This window comes from Diadema setosum, chromosome 12 (assembly GCF_964275005.1).
Source record: "Diadema setosum chromosome 12, eeDiaSeto1, whole genome shotgun sequence".
NCBI lineage: Eukaryota > Metazoa > Echinodermata > Echinoidea > Diadematoida > Diadematidae > Diadema > Diadema setosum.
Genome location: NC_092696.1, coordinates 36,186,515 through 36,208,247, shown reverse-complemented (window position 1 = coordinate 36,208,247; position 21,733 = coordinate 36,186,515). Strand labels below are relative to the sequence as shown.

The 21,733-nt window shown below is 37.0% G+C and overlaps 1 protein-coding gene across 1 annotated transcript; it reads left to right on the top strand.

Moving 5' to 3' along the window:
• Positions 1–9,322: 9,322 nt before the first annotated feature.
• LOC140235922 (retinol dehydrogenase 10-like) lies at positions 9,323–16,592 on the top strand. Its single transcript, XM_072315915.1, has 6 exons — positions 9,323–9,539; positions 12,006–12,114; positions 13,632–13,764; positions 14,733–14,980; positions 15,491–15,607; positions 16,502–16,592. Exons 1-6 carry the CDS (start codon positions 9,323–9,325, stop codon positions 16,590–16,592), a joined length of 915 nt encoding a protein of 304 aa, XP_072172016.1.
• The last annotated feature ends 5,141 nt before the right edge of the window (positions 16,593–21,733 follow it).

Below are 21,733 nucleotides of genomic sequence, written 5' to 3'. Positions count from 1 at the left end.
TTTTCTCGAAGCATGAAATCGTTAGTGTCTCAGAATAATGTGGCACAAAGGGTGTTTCCATCATGGCACATGAAGAGTTAAAATGAAAAGTATGGACAGGGTTTTTAAGGAATGAGAAGAGGGTTCTATGAGAAACACCTAATTTCACTATTCCACCAAAAAATTGTTCAAGAAAACTGCTGAAAATACAAGTTCCTATTTTCTTTATGATCCAAACTTAAATATAATATAGCAAAAGACTTACTCTTTCAAAAAATATGAAAAATTCAAGATTGGTCAGGTTGACCCATTTCATCTATTTTCACACCTCACATAAGATCACTGTATGCGACTTTTTGTTCGTTTTGTGATGCACGGTCACTTAATATTATATGAACAACAAGAACAAAAACATGTACATAACAACTTTTCCAACTCATGTACAGGTTTCTTGAGTCCGTCTACTTGTCTGCTGGGAGGGTGGAAATAGAATATACCTTTCTTAAGGTGGGGGCGCTGTGGCATAGTGGATAAAACTCCGGACTCCCGATCGGAGGACCCGAGTTCGAATCCCGCCAAGTGCTTACGTCCTTGGACAAGATGTTTTACCCACTGTGTCCCTCTCGACCCAGGTGTATAAATGGGTACCTGGCAACGCTAGGGTAATAATAATGGCAGGGCCCTCTGGTAGAGCAGTGGCAACACTGAAGAGGCTACCCTGGGTAATTAAGACCTTATTATTATTATTGTTATTATTATTATTATTATTATTATTATTATTATTATTATTATTATTGTTATTATTATTATTATTATTATTATTATTATTATTATTGTTATTATTATTTCTGTTATCAACCCCAATTTTGCGCAGGTGAACAACCAAGGAAAATAGAAACTCGTAAAATAAGAAACTAATACTAAGACAATCTTAAAATGGGAGGTGAAAGGAAATGCTACCTTCTCATTGATTATAATTATTTCTTGTTATCTTCAACATGCAGCTGCATATGACTTAAAATGTGTCACTTTTGTTGATAACGTATAAATGATATGAAACATGTTCCTAATGTTTTATCTTCTTTTTTGTTTGCAGATGATTCAAACGTTCTTTTTTTTCACATTCATATCCTCACATTTTGATGGTCAACAATAAATTCAAGACTTCACGAGTTGCTTGATTGGATACGAAATTTTGGAATAGATTTAGGCATAGCTTAAAATAGCCAGAGTTTGAATCGTTTTAAAGTCGAGTTAAAAATTTCTCTCCTTAAAAAAAAAAAGGTCTTTACAAAAACTCGTTTGAACGTCATAATTAAGTATATTTTTCATTAAAAAAAGAATAATTCTCTGCTGATTTCTCGATGATTGCAAAAATACCGGAACGTTTAATTTGAATTTTCTCTAATTTTATCCAAAAAACTTAGCCACTCTGTTGACTCAATACATTTTCTCTTCACTATCGACATTCTTTTTTCTCTTCACTATCGACATTCTTTTTTCTCTCTCTCTGTTCTCCAACCGTGATAAAATTTCACGTACTCTGTTTGGGGGAATGCACTCTACAAGTATTGCTTCTTCGGCACCCCCCCCCTCCCAATTTTTCCCTTCTCTAAACTTCACATTTCTCGTGTGTGTTTCTTTTCTTTTCACCCTATCTATTTCATGTCCATAAATGTCATTTATCTTATCTTGTAATGTTGACATATGAAACAGTATGTGTTTATATCTTATGAGAAAAAAAAAGTGCTTGTAAAAGTTTTGATGGAGATGAAAAAAAAAAAGAAGAATGCCACGTCTTAACCCTATAAAGCCCAAGGGGGGGCACATTGTGCCCCCCCCCCCCTACCAGATTTTCGTTTGCCACTCCTTCGTCCTTAATCCGATTTCAACCAAATTTGGTGACTTTTCCTAAGATCTTATTGCGAACATTTTGATATATAATTTAGCTATATTTGATGTTGCTGGTTGCCATGGCAACCATAAACTGACAACCATGTCAGTCAGATTTTGCATCTTTTTTCTGTTCCCATTTCATTTAACAGCATTACGGTGTATGAAATGGGTATTTCTTGGCTGAAATTTGTTGAAGAAGCAAAATTTCCTTTGTTCTTATTATTTCCTTTGTTTTTATATGACAAAGGCATAAAACAATAGATATAATAGATGTAATTGAAAACAATAATATTTTCTACAGATTGCCCTTATATTTTGAGTTATTTTGATTCCTTCACCCAAGTTATGCCTCTAATATCATTAGTTTATCATATTATCAATTTGCAATCTCAAAATTCCACTATTATGCAAATATGAAATGTCATAACTATACATGTACCCATCCCAAACATTTCATCTCAGGTCTCATAATGTATCACTATGTTGATATGAATAGCGCCCCCATGTGATGACCTTGAGAAATTTCAAACATAACAAATAATAAAATTCCACTTGCTTATCACTTGTGGCAAATATGAAAATGATTGGTCTATAATGAGACATATATAATGGGGATAAAGAAATTGTACCGAAAAATCATGTTTTTAGCATATTTCCTATGTATTTCTTTATATTTTTGTAAATAGCGCCCTCCATGGGTGACCTTGTGAAAATTCAAATGTATGGTCATGTAGAGTATGAGTTACTCTACCCACGTGCCAAATATGACGATGATACATCAAATAATAAAAAAGTTATATGGGGGGGGGGCACAATGTGCCCCCCCCCCCCCTTGGGCCTGCGAGGGGTCAAAATAGCTTGGGCTTAATAGGGTTAAAAGACACACAATATACATGAGAGGGTCGTGAGTGTCGAAAAAAAAAAAAACAAAAACAAACAAACAAACAAACAAACAAACAAACGAACAAATAATCAAAAACAAACAAAACAATATCAAATCAGACTGTGACGTGCCGTTCCATTGATTTTGTTTCTTATCTTTGTATTCGATTTTATGGCTTCTTCTTTGTGAACGAAATACAGGACAGCGCCTCTTCGTCCTGGACGAGTTAATTATCAGGCGTTTGGAAACAACAGGCTTTGGGTGGGATAAAATAGTTAATATCAGGGAAGGCTTACGTCAATCGGACCTTGCTGTCTCGTGCCATACGCTATTTGTGGTTGGTATCGACATGGATCATCAAAACAACATAATGGTGGAGGTTTTTACCAATCCAAAATCTGACGTGGCGAGTGTCCTTGTGACCTTTAAAACTGATGTTTGGTCCCGTATCGCTCACATAGCCGTCTCATGTGAATGATAGAATGTACTGCCACCGAAAGCTGGGTAATATCTCTGTGATCACCATAGTCACATAGTTAAAGTTACAAAATAAGTGTGTAAAGCCGTATTGGTGAGTATATTGTAAAGTCTTATCAGATCATCTTGTAATTAATCAAGAATCGAGTAAAACTAGTATCCTTATCCACGTTGATGAAGATACATTCACTTTTTTTCCTGTAATTCTTTATGAGACAACTCGATTAAAGAAAAATGCCTCGTCAGTTTCCATTCCCGAAAGTGGGAGAATCAATTGTATTTGTGTGTTTATCAATGTGTCTAGTATGTACATAATTAGAATTCGTTATTACAACGAGGTGTGATTACATTGTAAAGGTTTTTTTTTTTCAACCTATTTGGATGTTACTCGTAGAGAATTTGAATAAACTTTAATTTTGCCACAAAAAGCTACTGACTAAGCTTCTTGAACATTTCGCAGACTGATTAAGCATGGTCATAATGTAGAGGGGTACACGTTCTTACTTGAAGTTGCTGAGGGAAGCGTTTTAAAACCTTTAAAGTACATAACTTACATAACTTATCTTCAGTTCCAGCACATTTTTTTTTTATTATTTTCACTTCACATTGATGGAATATACGAAACAAAAAAAGTCAAGATTAAAAATGTATTATACAATGCATCATGACTACAAGCTTGAGTTTCATGTCCCTAAAATATTTCATTCATGCTTTGTAACTCCTTAATATTATTGTAAATTTCATATTACAACATTGTATGGGCAACTTCAGAAATCACATTGATAGTATATTACTTCTTCAAAAGAAAGCTACACGTAATTGCACCAACTCAGGTTTTTTTTTTAGACCATTCAGATCGTTTATCCGCAAAACTAATAACTCTCAAGGTAAATGAAATTATTTTTATTATTTGTTTTTGTTTGCAAAACTCACTCTTTACGTTTCACTTACATAAGTGTCAGTTGCCACTTTCTTTTTTCTCATTATTTTAATTAAACAAGGGCATACGTTCTCATCCCACAAGACACTCTGATAAATGTCATTGATATAATCCTAAGACCGTGATGGTTCTGATATCTATCAGAAACACCTAATCCGATTTTTGGAATTCTCTTCCTTCTGACATTCGAAGTGTAAAGCCCATGTTCTCTTTTAGGAAATTTATAAAAACATGTTGCTCTCTAGATATCAGTAAATTTACGCTGTTAGTGTATCATACATGATTTTTTTTTTCGTAGAAATATCGCCGCATTTGATGTATTACGTAATCATGTAACCGACCATGATCTGTAACTGTTTACCTATACCTCGATGAGTAACTATTTTGTCATGCCTTGCTGGTCAGTGATCAAGATGAACTACACTTGTGTTAACCTTCATGAAAGCAGACAGATTTCTCCTTTCCCCTTCTCTTTTCTTCTATCCTATCTCTACGCAAGTCATCTGTCCCTCCTACTTATTTTTTTTTTCCGATGAGTATACGTACGCGAGGGCTACACGCAAATCAAGCTACGCTCATAAGCTACACTTAGAGGTCCTGTTTAGCCTTGGGAACAGTGATTTAAAAAAAAAAATCAAGATATGACATTTAATGCATGTGTAGATCTGATGCACCATAAAACTTAATATCTTTCGTGATAAAGCCTAAAATATGAAGAGCTATCTGTATTTTTCTCAATAATCCGTAACTGTAGACGATTAAGTAGGTAAAGCGTTTTTATTATGACTATTGTTCACATTTTGCATGTTTAACAATACTTAACATCAATTTTACTGATTCGAATTTTTACAGTAGCTGTTTCTATCCCTAACTCACATTTTAGAACCACTTTAATGCACTAATGCTATTTTTTTTTTTTATTTGTGACCGTGCACCTCAAAATGAACATAAAGTCACACACACTCATTTTGCGTGAGGACTGAAAATAAGTGAAATGGGTCAACCTAGCCGAACTTGACTTTTTCATATTTTCTGAAAGAGCGGGTCTTCTTTTACATTATGCCAAAATTTGGTATCATAAAACGGGCAGGAAAGTGTGTTCTTTTTTAGCAGTTTATGTCGAACATTTTTGGTAGAATAGTGTGATTAGGTGTGTCTTTAGAATCCCTTTTTCATTTCTGAAAAACATTGTCCACACTCTTTACTTTCAACTCTAATAACTTTTGAAAGGATAGTGCTACTGATTTCAAAGTTGGCATTAATTATGGACAGAATGTGTTAATGAGGCATGCTTAATTTCAGTTTAATCTGATAACCCTTTCATTGTTGTTACTTGGTGGTTTACTTCCTGTTTTTTTGTCCCATTCATCGCACAGCCAGTACGGTTTGGTAAAGATTAAGCGCTTGAATAGACACTGTACTTCAGAGCCTCTTTTCTCAGTTCACACTTTTCCCGAGTTTGTGCTTTCTTTCCAATATTTAGATAGGTTAGGAGAGACCATTTGATTTGAGTTATACATCATTTTAAAGCTTAAAGTCTGCTCTTTTAGAATATGGTCTTAACTAAAAATTCATGTCTGGCGACTTTTTGTTTGTTTTGAGGTGCAGGGTCACATTTCTGCTGTATTATTCATTGTATTGCTGATAAAGTTATACCGCACATTGTATAAAGAATGAATACCCTGTGATATGGGTTTTGAGATACTTATAGATACCGAGTAGTTGCAATCTTTTTGAATTTAGAAGGGTGACGTAGAAATTGTTTTGTGAATACACAGTTTGTCTAATAAATTAATGCTTTAAGCATGCTTTCATGGTTCACATTAATAGTTATCATCAGATGAATAATCGGAAAAGTGTGTTTCTGAGAAGACATCCTGTTATTTTATCGTGTCATTGGAGAATAAAGCTATGAATATCAGCACAGGAAATCTACTCTCAAGTCATTTAATACTTAAATCTGTGTTGTGTGTGTGTGTGTGTTTGAGAGAGAGAGAGAGACTTTGGGTGCAGTGGATTAGAAAATCATCTTTTAAAGATGTTAACAATGGAACACATGCAAAACAAAATGTGATTAACTTTTGACAATATGGGAAGGTAAACTAATTTTTCTAGCATATACGCAATTAACTTAATAACTGGAGAGCAAATGACTTGTAAATTTGCCATATGTCATTTTAAGAATGATAGCAACGCGATTACAAATTTGACTTACAATGGATGCGTATGTGTAAGTGATCATTTAGATTCACGAATTTTTGTTTTTATTCTTTACCTATCAGAACATACTTGTGTGTATTCGAAGTACTACAACCGACAAATAATTTCACATAAGATCATTCAATTCATATCCAAAGCAAGAAAGGTGCGTTAATAACAAACCAAGGAGGCAGCATTCACCATGACAAAAATTAATTTAGTCGCTGATACTGTATTTTCAATTGCGGCCTAGGTGCAAACATGCGTGTCATCTGCACTGCACTAGTAGCATAATTATGTCATCTGCACTCCCCTATTATGTACTAAGTGACTCTCCACGGCTATATGAGATCAAGGTCATTTCCCTGCTGGGTTGTCCTCCCATTGGTGGATATTTGGCAGGTCTACAACATTCCCTTCCTCCATGTTCTAGGAGTGACCTGAGGGGTGAGTGTCCTCCCTCTTCCGCCACATTGTAAACACGTGATGTACACACACAGACAGCTACATTATCATCGATATTGTGTGAGAGTATTAGATGGATTATCACATGTACCCTCTACGTATCATACCATGTCGTGTCACTGGACAATCATGTGGACCAAACGCTGACGTGAATATAAGTTTAGCAACATCCATTTATTGAATTCATGATATTTTATGTTGAAAAACAATTAATTTGTATCGATATTGCAAAGTACCTTGAAATTTTCAATTATGTTCAAAATAGTTTAGAAAAAATGGTGGATGTGTAAGTCTCTTTACGATTTCTATTTAAACATTGTGATTCATAAAAGTTTGCATTCGTGTACATTCCATCTTAATTTTTGAGCAAAACTAGCGCTATTTTTAATCGAATTTCAGCGTAAAACTTCATGGTCGAATATCCCGTGTACTACTGCGCTAAACCAACCCTCGAATTCACAGCTGATTTTTTGTCCCCGCCGAACGAGTTCGAGCAGGGAACTATGAAACGGGCTCTGTACGTGTGTGTGTCCGTCCGTCCGTCTGTGTGTGCGTCCGTGGTGTGATCAAAATGTTCAATTTGCTACTTCTCTGTCATTTATGAGCCGATTTTGATTCCGTTTGCTTTATATGATAGCACTACATGGGAGCTTTGAAACTGTTACACAGAATTTCAGTGGTGACCTTTGACATTGATTTTTGAGCTATATTGTACATTGGCTACAAAATGCTACTCCTTCGCCATTTCTAACCCGATTTCGATTCCATTTGCTTTATGTGATGGCACTAGGTGAGGGCTTCAAAACTTCTACACAGAATTTTGACCTTTGACTTCTTTGACCTTTGACCTTGATTTTTGACCTGTATTGTATATTTTGCTACAAAATGCTACTCCTTCGCCATTTCTAACCCGATTTCGATTCCGTTTGATTTATGTGATGGCATTAGGTGAGGGCTTCAAAACTTCTACACAGAATTTTGACCTTTGACTTCTTTGACCTTAGACCTTGATTTTTTACCTGTATTGTACATTTTGCTACAAAATGCTACTCTTTCGCCGTTTCTAACCCGATTTCAATTCCGTTTGCTTTATGTGATGGCACTAGGTGAGGGCTTCATTTCATTGTAAACGCGCAAAAGGTCAATGCGGTACCAAAATCGGGCGCGCTTTTGGCCAAGCTCTGTAGATAGTAAGAAAAGGCCGGGCTCGGCCGCCGCTCGGCCGCGGCCGAGCCCGGCCTTTTCTCACTATAAACGCAAATTGGGCCAAATGCGGTACCAATTTGCGACCGGAGCGCTCCCAATTATAGTCGTTTGTTTACAAGCAGAGCGCCACTACGACAAAATATTGAAGGTTTGAATTTAAAAGCCCGGGCCGAGCCCGGCACTGTAAACGGACAGAATTGCGGAGCCGAGTACCGCAATTGGCACTGTAAGCGGGGTCCAAGTCTGTTGATTCTACACGGTTTTTTTTTTCATTTATCATTATTTTTTTAAGCATAAGTAAGAGTGGAGTACCCACGTGATCTAATACTCATCGCACCATTTCCCGAATATAAATGAATAAAAACTTTCACTGCCATGCGCATTAGTCTTCTTTTACAGCCGGTATTCCATAAGAACAAGGTCTTCTTTCTCCAGAGTAGCCTCTTCACTGTTGCCACTGCACTACCAGAGGGTCCCACTTACTAGTACATCATTACCCTAGCGTTGTCAGATGACCATTAAAACACCTGGCTCGAGAGGGATATACACGATGGGCAAAAACGTCCTATCCAATTCAAGACGTAAGAACTAGTCAGCAATTGAACTCGGGTCCTCCGATTGGGAGTCGGGAGTCTTATCCACTATGTCACATTGCCCTCGGGAAGTTTGGCAAAAACAAACAAACAAGCAAGCAAGAAAGCAAGCAAACAAACAACCCAAACCACCCGGAGGATCTCGATAAGCGTTTTTAAAGAGCGGATTCGTCATGTGACCGGAAGCTCCTAAAGATTAATGATTTCCATCCTCGCCGCATTTACGTGATGGTAAGTTGACCAATCCCTGCCAGTAAGCCTGTATAGATCTGTAGACATAGATATAAACATAATTTATTCACAGGGCCTTATTACATTTGAGGCATGCTTCACACAATGTCTCAAGATCAGTGGGGTATCTGTTTTGATTATTACAGACGGATATTGAGTTCATACCCTGAATCCACCAACTAACGTTCACATTGATGATATTACGCCCTCACCCCGTACGCACAGCACTATAGGTCTTAAGGGATGACGATTCCATTCCCAGGAGGGGGTGTGGTAATAGAGCGATGATCAAGAACGATGCTTCGTGTTCTGCAGACAAAGACCTGCATTCTGCACTGAATATGTGAGGGGTTTCCTGCCTTACGTGCTTTATGCATATACGGACGCATATTTATATCAACTTGAACCGAAACTGATCATTGTCAGGTTTCGTTGTACTACCATCTATGCGACATGCTTCACCACATATTAGCTGTGTTTATATTGCTAACAAAAATAGCGTGGGCGAATTTGAAAGCGGTTTATCGCCTCTTCATCCAGCCACCAAAAGTTTCTGTCGCTGGAAAGGTGGTGCTGATCACGGGAGCCGGCAGTGGGCTGGGTCGGGAGCTTGCACTACGTTTGTCCGCCGCCGGACCCCGGCTTGTGCTGTGGGACATCTCGGATACAGGTTAGCCCAAACGCCGTTCAGTGCTGAGTAGGACCTATTTCATACTTCAGTGGTAGTAGCATCTTTCCAGTTAGACGCTTTTTCTTTTTATAAATCTGCAACCAAAATGAACAATATAAATTATTATATGACCCAGATAGGACGCACATATAGTTTTCAATTCTGCCTTATGAAACCCGGTATAATATGGAAAAGCAATTAGTGAAAGAGCAGACTTTAACGGAAATCCACCAACAATAAATAGATGCGCACCTCTCAAGGTCAAACTACAGAAATACAATCTCTAAGGTTATCGGTAGGTTTAGGGATATGCTAAAAGAAGTTGTTTGTAATGGGCCGAGGATTTAAAAAGAGTTTGCAATACATGTACATCCGCGGGGAACTCCTTTCCGTGTTTGATTGACTGATTTGTGTGTGTGTGTGTGTGTGTGTGTGTGTGAGTATTCATGTATTTTTTTTAAACTTTAAACCATTTTAGATGTAAGCTTTAAAGCGTATTTTTGGCAAGTTACTTTGATCTCGGGTAATTTCAGCTATCATTAATACAGGAATCGTATTCATAGGAAGAGACGGGGTGGGAGGGAAACGAGAGGCGAAACAACATAACCCATTTAATATCTTTTTTATGCAAACACCACATGCACTATTTTCTCAGCATTACCCTCGCATATTTCAAAATATGCAGTTTACATAGTTTGCCTTCTTTTATCATGGTTCCAAATAAGCGGAATATCCAACTTTATTTTTTCTTAAAAACAGGCAATTACTGACAGTTGACTGATATGCGGCTCCATACAATGTACTCTCGTCTTTTTAAAATCATCTACTTTTTATCTTCACACTATGTAATAATCAGTTTCTCCCCCCCCCCCCCTCTCTCTCTCTTTCTCTTTTCCTTCTTTCTTGCTGTATAACAGTGAATTATAGTGTTGGGTTTATAATAATAATACTTTGTCAAGGGTGTTTATTTCGGATTAGTTGGTTTCCATATCTTAGTTTTGATTTGTTTTGGTTTTTTTTTATTCCGCTTCTTATGTATAACAGTGTATCAGTCATGAGTCATACGAATTGTTGTATTAAATGTAAAGAAATGGACCCATTACACAAATGCTCCAAGCATTGCTTTTCAGCGTTTCTTCCATTTGCAGCATTTCCGTATACTTACAATATTCTGTAAACTAATCTTTAATTATATATTGTGATGTAATTTATGGATTGAGTTTCTGTAAAATAGCTTCTGTTGGAGATGGGGAAAAAAGACAAATGAATGAAATGAATAAACGAATCAGTGTATGTACTTTGACCTCTCGACCTCTCTCTCTTAGGTGTTCTAAAGTCTGTTTTCCTTATCTATTTTTGACCCTACGGTACGAAACCAACACAAAGTCGCCAAACAGGGATTTCAATTTATGGGAAGATTCTGAAAGAGCAAACTAAGGTTAAAAAATAATGATGTAGAACTCAATTTACGAGGACACTCCTAAGCTATCAAAATATTAGAAAAAGCAAACACTCTGGACAAGTGCGAACTGAGAAAAGAGGCTCAAAAGGGACAACGTTTATTCAAGCGTTTAATCTTTACCAAGCCGTGCTAGATGTGCAACGGATGGGACAAAAAAAACCCCAAAAAACAAAAACAAAATAGGATGTAAATCAGTATAACGGAACCAATGAATGGATTAGTATAGATTAAGCTGTAAATGAGCATGCTCTATTAACACATTCTGTCCAAGATTAATGTCAAGTATCAAAGCCATGGCAGTGTCATTTGAAAAGTTATCATATTTGAAAATGAAGAGTGTGTAAAGGATTTTTAAGAAATGAAAATAGGCCTCAAAAGACATACCTAAATACACTATTCTAAAAAAAAAATAAAAAAATAAAAAAACACCTCTTGAAAACACGCTTTGTCATTTATTTTATGATCCCAAACTTAATATTAATGTCAAAAAAAAGTTGCTGCTTCTGAGAAAAAAAAAAAGCAAACTCATTATAGAATCGGTTCACACGTATTACCATTTTTCAGCCCTCTCGTAAAATCAAGCGGAGCTACATGTGATGCACAGTCACATTTGGTGCAAAGTGTTAAAATTCTGACTTTGCTGCAACTATGTTATTTGCGATGAACGATTTTAGTCAGTGAAGCCTTTGATCCATCTTTCAATTCAAATCAAACGAACGTCATTTTTGTTCATTGCCTGCTCATTGATAATAAATGTTATCATGTATATTCTATATTATCATTTTCATAATAATTACGTGATGCATACTGCACCTATAGTGTTGAGCCTCTTGTGACTTTTCATTCCCATTCATTCATTCATTCATTCATTCATTCATTCATTCATTCATTCCTCTGTCTGTTTCTCTTTGTGTTTTGTTTTGGTTTTTTTTTGCTTCTATCTCGTTACATAACGCTCAGCATATCTTGTTTTATCCTCTCATCATTTTCTTAATGAATTCAAGGAAATCAGGACACTGCAGATCTGATCACGCAAGCACATCCAGACAGAGAGATTTATCTCTACCGAGTGGATGTTACTGATAAGGAGGGGGTTAAATCTACGGCTGTCAGGTGAAATTTTCTCTGCCAATCTCCTTTTTGTTGTAGGTCATACTCATGCACTGAACACAGCTATTTTTCTTTCTCTAACAGCTGTCCTGTTCCAAAATGAAACAAATTAATCTATACAAACTCAAAAAGTTGACTTAGCTGTACTTCATTGAAATAAAATTGCATGACGGATAATCTTTTCTGTAATGACCTTTACAAGTGCCACACGCTCAAGCTAAAAAGCAAGGAACTTTGAAAAGTTTACATGCAATGCTTTATAGCCAAAAAAAATAGTACATATATATATAATAAATATATATATACAAATATGAATGTAACATAGCAATACACACGACACAAAGCAATACAGCTTCTACTTCAACTTTGTATTTTTTTTTCATTTCCATTAAATAAACAGGGAAAATTATACACAATGCAATAACAGAACATATTTGTAACAATTAAAAAAAAAAGGTACATGTGATCACGAGTAACAACATAAATTCATTTTCTTAGGTACGATATATATGCATAATACAAGGATTGGAATGGAAATGGAGGGTCCCAGTAAAAAGCAAAGCTTACAGGGTATGGGACCCTCGGAAAATACATAAGAGAACAGATAATGACTTGATGAAACTACAAACATTATATGAAACAAAATCAAAGAAACCAATGTCAACTGACATGAAATCAATTTAGGAAGGAACAAAAAAGAAAAAAAAAAGAAAAAGAAGAAAAAGGGAAAAACATGAAACTACAGCACGCGCCATCGTGGACACAAGCAGTCTGGATTTCATGATGCAAGTGTAATGATAAGACGGTACATATACCGGTATGAATGCAGAAGAGCGGACATGCAAAAAAAGAGGGGGGGGGGGAAGAGAGAATAGACACACTCTTATACGTTATAATAAAAGTAACATCTGAGGAGGACTTATGTACGACAGATTAATTTATTTGTTACTGATTACTTTTCTGAAAAAAAAATGATATCTGTATGATTGCTTAATGCGTGTAAAAGATGACTTGATTGAGACAATAAAAACGAACCTAATTCGGTTGTATATCATAAGATTTTAATAGAAATGATTTTAATTTGTTCTTGAAAGAATTCAAAGTTTGTGCTGATACTATGTCGTTGGGAAGTGAGTTCCAATACTTTGGCCCATCGTCGATGAAGGTGTGCTGAGCCAGCAAAGTCCTAAGAAATGGTAAATGGAATTCAATGGATCGCCTTGTTGGATAATTGTGGACGGATTGATTTCTAGAAAACATTGTTTCAAATATGTTTAGAAGTTTGTTATGATTATAATTATACATACGTGTAAATTGTCCTGAATTAAACAAATACAAATGTTTGATTTTAAATATTTTGTTTTCAAAAAAAAAAAATAACGGATCAGGAGGTAGGAGATGTTGATACTGTTATTGTTTGTAAAACACCACAGCACACCAGACATATTAACAAGAGGAGCAACAATAGAGAGGTGTGGCTATATAGAAAAAAAAAAAAACTTTCTTTATATTTTTTGTAGGGTGAAGAATGAAGTTGGGCAGGTGTACATGCTCATCAACAACGCTGGGGTCTTGGTGGGCGAGACTATCCTGGAGCTAACGGAGAAGGAGATCGAGAGAACAATGAACGTCAATGCCGTTTCTCAGTTTTGGGTGAGAAACATCCTTTTTTTTAGGGGTGGGGGTGTTATACCACCTAGCTGTTTTGTCTCATTGGCTAAATCACAAGGGGGTCTGTTTTATTCACCTGTTTACCTCAGGAAGTTGCGTGAAGCAGACCACTTTACACGGTTTGTAATAAAAGTGGGATTATGCGATGTCATCTGTAACTCTATCACACAAAGGACATCCATTAAATTTGTACCCGGTCCGATTATCAATGTGATTTGCACCTTTTCAAGAAAGAGGAGATCTTGATTTAACACACAAAAAAAATAATAAAACATGAGCTAAACTATAGTCCCACTGTGGGCCTTATCCCCCAAACTCTCTGTTATGAATAATTCAGACAACATTTTGACTGGGTCAGCTTCCACTCCTGCGGTCAAAAGTAAGAAATACTTTTGTAACAAAGGTATGATATATTTACGTTTACCACTTTCTCATCAAAGAAAACCACACAAGAAGTCCTCATCCTCCAACCACGCAATCCGAGCCATGGAAGGAGAGAGTGGGGTCACTGGGCGTCTACAGCCCCCTCTCCCCCCCCCCCCCCCGCCTATAAAAAAAAGTGTGCCAAACGGAAAAAAAAAATGCTGCAAATTTCAAAACCCGTGACTCTTCCAGTGTTCCACGTGTAGATTTTCTGCATAATTATTGCATTGACCTTTGATCCTCTCCCTTCCCTATTGCACCCGTCGTTAGTTCTAAGTCACTACCAGCCTACAGAATTCACTTTCTTCCTCCAAACCACATCCGAACCTGTTCTGTCATAATGCCTTAGTACAATAAATAAACCACAAAGCCCCCTTTCTTCTTTTATGACTGGGTTTATATAAGGGAAAATAGTATTGTTAAGTCAAAGCAAAATCTGGCAAACAGGTTTACAAAGTAAAAACCCCATCCAAGCTCTCATCTCACCATTGTTTAATCATCATCCCGCCCATAAAACTCTTTCTTAGATGGTCCGAGCCTTTCTGCCTGCCATGTTAGAGGCAGACAGCGGTCATATCGTCACCACGTGTTCCACGGCCGGTGAGAGTGGGATGCATCGGCAGATTGATTACTGCGCCTCCAAATTTGCCGTCTTCGGGTTCGACGAATCGCTGGAGCGGGAGCTGAGGGATGTTTACAAGAAGTCGGGCATCAAACAGACCCTTGTTTGCCCGCATATCTTGGATACGGGATTGATACACTCTGTGGAGCAGAGGTTTGTGACGTGGTTTTCTACCTGGCGATCGGAGTATTGAAAATGTTGTAGTTTCCATAAGCAGGAAAAACAAACAAACAAACAAACAGAGAAGTTATCATGGGCTTCAAGTACTGAACTTGCCTTGCAGTGCTGTTCACAACTCCTGACACAGTTACCTTGTTGAAGACCAACCCCGAGTATACTTTGGCAGGTGCCTATTCGAATTACATGTTATAGCAAAATCAGCGAATTAGGTTGAAAATGTGTATAATTATATATGATATAATTATATATTTTTATGTCTTCATTTGCGTATCCAAATTAGACTATTGTATGTAAGCAAGACATATTTCTAAAAAGGTTTAGGGATATTCCGAAACAATTCAGAGAATTTTTCTTCTTCTTCCCTTCCCTTTTCCTTCCCTTTTCTCCAACTTCCCATTACCTGTTCCTATTGGACTTACTATTTAAAGAAAAAATGTATACATAATAATTATTCAATCTTCCTTCACAATGTTGATAATTTAGATTTTTGGGCTGGAACAGTGTCAATGAAGCAGCAGATTTTATCGTTGACCAGGTTCTGAGGCAGGCCCGCTTCGTCTACTTCCCTCGGATCTACCGTTTGGCATCATTGGGAAGAGGGTAGGTATCATCTTGGCTTCCTGGTTATGTGACGTGGGTCGAAGATTGGTCGGGAATGGGTGGGTGTTACCATGGATCCCTCGTCATGTGACTTGCATGGGTCAAAGTGTGGTCGGGCATGGGTGGATGTCAGCATGGATCCCTCGTCAAGTGACTTGCATGGGTCAAAGATTGGTCGGACATGGGTGGGTGTCACCATGGATCCCTCGTCATGTGAAATGCATGGGTCAAAGAGTGGTCGGGTGACGGTAGGTGCCACCATGCAGGGGCGGATTCAGGAATTCCATAAAGGGGGAGGGGGGCGCCTTTGCAAAATTAAAGGGGGCGCACCCACCTTTTTTTTCTTTTTATTTCCTTTGTTTCAACCAAAAATAAAGAGGGGGCGCGCGCCCGACGCGCCCCCTCTGGATCGGCCACCGCCATGGATATCAAAATATACTAGACCTAGGTCAAAGACTGATTTGCAAAGGTATAAATGTCACCATGATCGAATCCCTGATCATGTGACGTGGGTCAAAGACGGGTAGTGTGAGGGTATAAAGTATAGGTGTCACTATGGATCCCTGGTCATATGAGTAGGATTTACCATGGATTTCTGGTCATGTGACTTCGGTCAAAGAGTAGTCGGTTGACGGTAGATGTCACCATGGATATCTGGTCGTATAACGTAGATTAAAGACTGAATGGGCAAAGGTAGATGTCACCATGATCGTCATTTTGTTATTATGTTTATTCTCATTTTTATCATTATTGTCATCACCTTATCTATCATAATTTTTTATCATTTCTATTTTTGCCCGATTACATGTATATGAGAAAGGTATCTCCATCATCACAGTTTTTGTTTTCTTTGTGTGTGTGTGTGTGTGTGTTTATGTGTGTTATTTATTGCAGAATTCTCCCCCACGAAGCTCGCATGGCTGTGATGGAATTCGTCAACGTCCAAGTTTCGTCTCAGAAGGCAACCAAGCCACACAAAGCGTAGCTACAAGAAAGGAGGGAAGTACAAAAGGCTCCCTTTTACAGCAAAAGCGAGATGTGAAGTCATCGTGCACCAAATTTCTGATGTTGGTGTATGTAAATTAGTCAGATTTCAAGCTATCATAATATGTACAAATTCATAAACAAAAGTTTGGGGGGATGAAGCAAAGAACCAGATTAAAAAAAAAAAAAAAAGACGTACGGCAGTTACCCTCTGGACAATTATCCCAGACCCTTCCCTGAGTCTAATCCTAATCCTAATCCTAACCATAAATATAACCAAAACCGTAAACCTAACTCTAACCCTTATCTTCACTACCCGGCATTTAGCGTACTTTCATTTAAAAAAGAATGACAGGGTTTCTAAGAATTAATAAGCGTTTCCTTTCCTTGAAATTCAGACAGGAGTTACGTGTGATATCACAGTTTTGAATAAACATTTGGTTATAAATGTGCAATCAAATCATTTCAGACTGAAATGTTCTCATCTGTAGCGTATTGACCTCTATCAGCGTAGCATTGATGCAGGTTGTAAAATGACACAAAGAGTACTGCATATATCAGTACATTCAAATTGTGCCTGCGAATTACAGATCGAAGATAAAATTGACAGTTGGTGAATGAAGTCACTTTGATCATTTGGCGCATTTCTGAACAAATTTATGATTGTGGACATTTTCCGTACAGCATTTCAGTGAAATAACTCTAAACTGAAATATCGAGTTCACTACATTTAAAGTATATTTTTACACTATGTTTCAGTTTGCTTTTAAATATCGAGTAAAATCAGATAACTTAAAGCAAGAAGTTCATCAAACTCAGATAAAATGGTATGAAAGACATGGAATATTCAGTACTTTACATGCATGCTCGCAGGACATCACAAGACTGCAATAATGTTATAGAACTTGTACATCTTTTTTGCATTGAATAACTTTACGCCAGGGCAATGAAATAGGTCAGTTAGTAGCGTGTCTTCCTTGCAGTCGGTTGGTTTAGGTTTGGCTGCCTTTGAGTCTAGCTGGACAATCTCGAGTGCTATCACGCTATCCCTCTATTACTAGTATTCTATCACTCATAATAAATTTATATAGAACATCTCAGTTTCCCCCTCTTTTCTACTTCATTTAATTTCATGTCAGCTGATATAGGTTCCTGTGATTTTATGGTCATGACTTACATAACTAATTATTGGATATTGGAACATGTTTTAATATTGCACAACTTAAGCATCGTATGTTTGACTTTTACATCAACCTCTCTGGTGATATAACTGTAATCATTTTTTGAAATTAACCAGATTGTGATGCGGAATTTCTACTTTAAGAGGAGTTTGAAAGGAATGCAGAGATTTTAAACACATTTGTAGTAGTTGGGCTCATTTTGGGTTTCTTTTTTGTTTATTTAATATATAGGCCTACCTGTTCACCAGCCGTAAAGAAATGTATCTTACCTTTGTACTTACTGAAATGCCTTTTTGTATGTCCATTTAATTTTATTCATAGGTTCTAAACATGCTGTTATGATTAATATTGTTTTTATCTCTGTAAAGTTAGACAAACTTTGTGGGAAAGCAGGTCGCAGATGCGACTGATAAGAAGATACCGTCTCAGGAAAAAAAAAAAAGCTTAACCCTTTTTGTGCCCAGGAACTTATCTCAAAGGGGTGGTATAGTATTGGTGAAGGTTGAATCTTTAACTTTTTGCAAGATACTTAGAAAACTCTTTGTGCTATGTAAAGGAGTACACGATCTTAAGAGAACGTCAAAGTTCATTTGATGTGAATGGGTTTCGAAATCGCTGAAGTTATACAAATCAAAGTAAAACAAAGTTATACTAATAAAAATGGGTCTCATCGCATTGATTTGGATATTGCCGTAATGAAAAAAAAAAATCATCAAAAAACTTTGAATTTCTCTCAGCCTGTCAAGTTCTTACGTATTTCATAAGAGATTTATCATAATCTAAAAAAAAAATCATCATCACGAAACGGAAACCTTTTGCCCCGTCTCATCCGAAACTTTACCATCCCCTTACCTTGCGAAATGTTTTCAACATCCGCATTTAAAGGTAGGGGATACCTTTTACAGAACTCCCAAAATGCAGCAAAATATTAAATATGAACCTCAGGGGACTTGTTTAGGCCACTGCTTAGAAATTTAGAAGTCAACAGTTATCTTCAATTTGAATAATGCACAAAACTCAACTACTCAGTACTTCTGTGTGTCAGCCACACTTAAGCCTTTTTGTTGCAGTCTTCTGTATTTTTTATCTATAAACACAAATCTAAAAGTATAAGAGCTGATGTAATAACATATATAGTGTGTGGCAAGAATGTATATAGAAATGTTTGTAAGTTTTGATGAACTTTATTCACAAAATATACATGATGGACACACATGCAGTGCATGGGTCTGCAAAGGTAGCCTAATAATGTACTGGAATTTACGGTGAGCCCCGAAAAGAATTCAATTCAAAATCTAACGGTCAATAAAAATGTACTAAATGTTACCTTCCACTTTCAATACTTTATGGGAGTTTCTAAAATGATACTCTCTTCAACATACCACTGTATTTATACAACTCTTCATTTAAGGCATGCAAATGGGATTCCCTACCTTTAATGATCCACCGTGGCATGCAGCCACGACCGAGTCATACAGTGAGCAATTCCACTCAGGTGTGCGAACAATGTACCTCGGTCGAACAAGAAGGCCATAGTGACACACAGTGTTGCCAGGTGGTGATTTCTGTAAACAAAAAGGGTAAATTTGCTAGCTTTTTGAAACTCTTGGTAACAACATTCAAACCTGGTAACCAAATCAATATTTGGTGATTTTTGGTTACTTTATAGTAATTTTATTACCAACGAAGAATAATAAGAATAAATCAAAAACGAAAATGCATTTTAACCCTAAATTCTCCCCCCCCCAAAAAAAAATGCAATTTGTTTTACAAAGATAACATATGCCCCTTCTGTCACTCAACACACACACACACACACACACACACACACAAACACATACACACACAATTACATATTGAGTATTATTCATACAAGACACATTTGTGCCCTTTCTGCATTTGGTGTGTGTAACTAAGACGTGTGGCTGCAAAAAGTTGCGCCAAACCTCGCTCAATTCAATCATGCATAGAGTGTTTGGTAGCTATTTACTGACGTGATCGGTCGTGATCGGTCGTTATCGGTCGTGAATCGGTTTGTGTTTGTCTTGACGTTGAAGCCTTCAATACATTTTTTTTTTTTAAATTCGGTGATTTTTTTATGATCTTTGTTGATTTTTCACCTGTCTTTTGATGATTTAGTTCACTTTCGACCTGGCAATATAGGCATGGAATGCTTGGATTATAACTTTTAGTCATCTCTATACAGTGGACTACCGTTATAATAAAGTCCTCAGGACCGCCAGCGTCCTTTCGTTACATCGAAATTTCATTATAACCGAACAGATGAACAATAAAAATACACAGGCTTGACAATGTTGCGGCCTGAATTTTTACTTCGTTGTAACCGGAATTTCGTTATAACCGTGTTCGATATAACGGGAGTGCACTCTATAGTATTCTGTGATAACAACTCCCTTACTTCTACGCCAGTTGAACTCCAGTGTGCATGCCGCCAATGTAAAACACAGATAGAGTTAACCTTCTTGAGATAAGAGGGGAAGTATCAGCCTTCTAGTAAGATAATCTAGTCAAATATGGACTAATGCCCCCTTTAGGTTAATTTTATAAACAATGACCCCACTTCAGTACAAGTTTGTTGGGTTACAGACAAACGTTGAAATCATACCGATTGTTTCATTCTCACAATTACCAGCTCAAAAAAAAAAAAAAAAAATGAACGATGACCCCACTTCAGTATAAGTTTGTTGGGTTGCAGACAGACTAAAATAATACTGATTGTGTCTATCTCAAAATTGGCACCTCAAAAAAAAAAAAAGAAATCATGTTTGTGTACAATGTATTACAGAGTCTAATGACGCAGATTCCATTTTTTTCGCCTTATTCATGTATCTATGCTTTATATAAGGATATGGTTCTGTGCTATGAGTAGCAAGTGCCACTCCACGTGCCGATTTCAGAAGTCGTTAGACTCATTACATACACACCCCACTCCATTGCATAAAACTACAATAGGTGGTTACTGCAATCAATAGTACCAGCATAGGAACACTTCCATGGTCAATCGACGCCAAGAAATCACAGGTGGTTACCATAAGTTGCAGAGTTACCAGCTAGATTGTAAAATCACTGTAGTTTTGAGCAAAGGGATCATGATGTTTGTATTTTGTATCTAATTTAGTTAATTGCTTAAAGGGATCGTACAGTTTTGGTTGAGACCTAATAATTTCGGGTTTCTAACATTTTTTTGGTGAAATAATGAGAAATCTCTTATAAAACATGAAAGAGCATGTATTTCTATGAGGAATTCAACGTTTATTTCATGAAAATTGGTTTTGAAATGGCCGAGATATTCAAAAAAGACCAATTCTAATAAAGTGTGGGACCCACAATTTATTACGATCGCTTTGTTTTACTTTGTTTTTGGATGTTTCAGTCATTCCAAACCCGATTTTTATCAATAAACTTTGAATTCCTCTTAGAATGATATGCTCTGTACTATATCATGTGTTTTCTTGGTATCTCGTAAAAAGTTTAAAGCCCAATTCTCATCTCCTATCAATAATGTACAATCCCTTTAAGCGATATGAATTGGGTTTGGTGACCAGGAGTATTTTCCTTTTGTTTCCACAAGAATCAAATCACCACTTTTGTTGTATGAGCTAACATTCTCAGGTTTGGGTTGGGCATCGCTCACATTCAGTGATAGTTCAAGTTCCATCAGAGTCATCCCACAAGACCGACAACCACAAGTCATATAGCCAACGAGTTCGACATTGGAAATAGGTTCATGAGTCATACAGCCCATGAGTTCGACACTAGGTAAAAACAGCCCATGAGTTCGACAGATATAACACAGGGCCTATATGTATATACACATGGTTCGACTTGTAGCAATGGTCCGGTTGCTCGGAGCCACCGACATCGGTGTCGGGCCACCAAATTTGTCTCTGATAAGAAACCTTAAAACATATTATATTTTTGTGACTGTACAGTAGTTGCT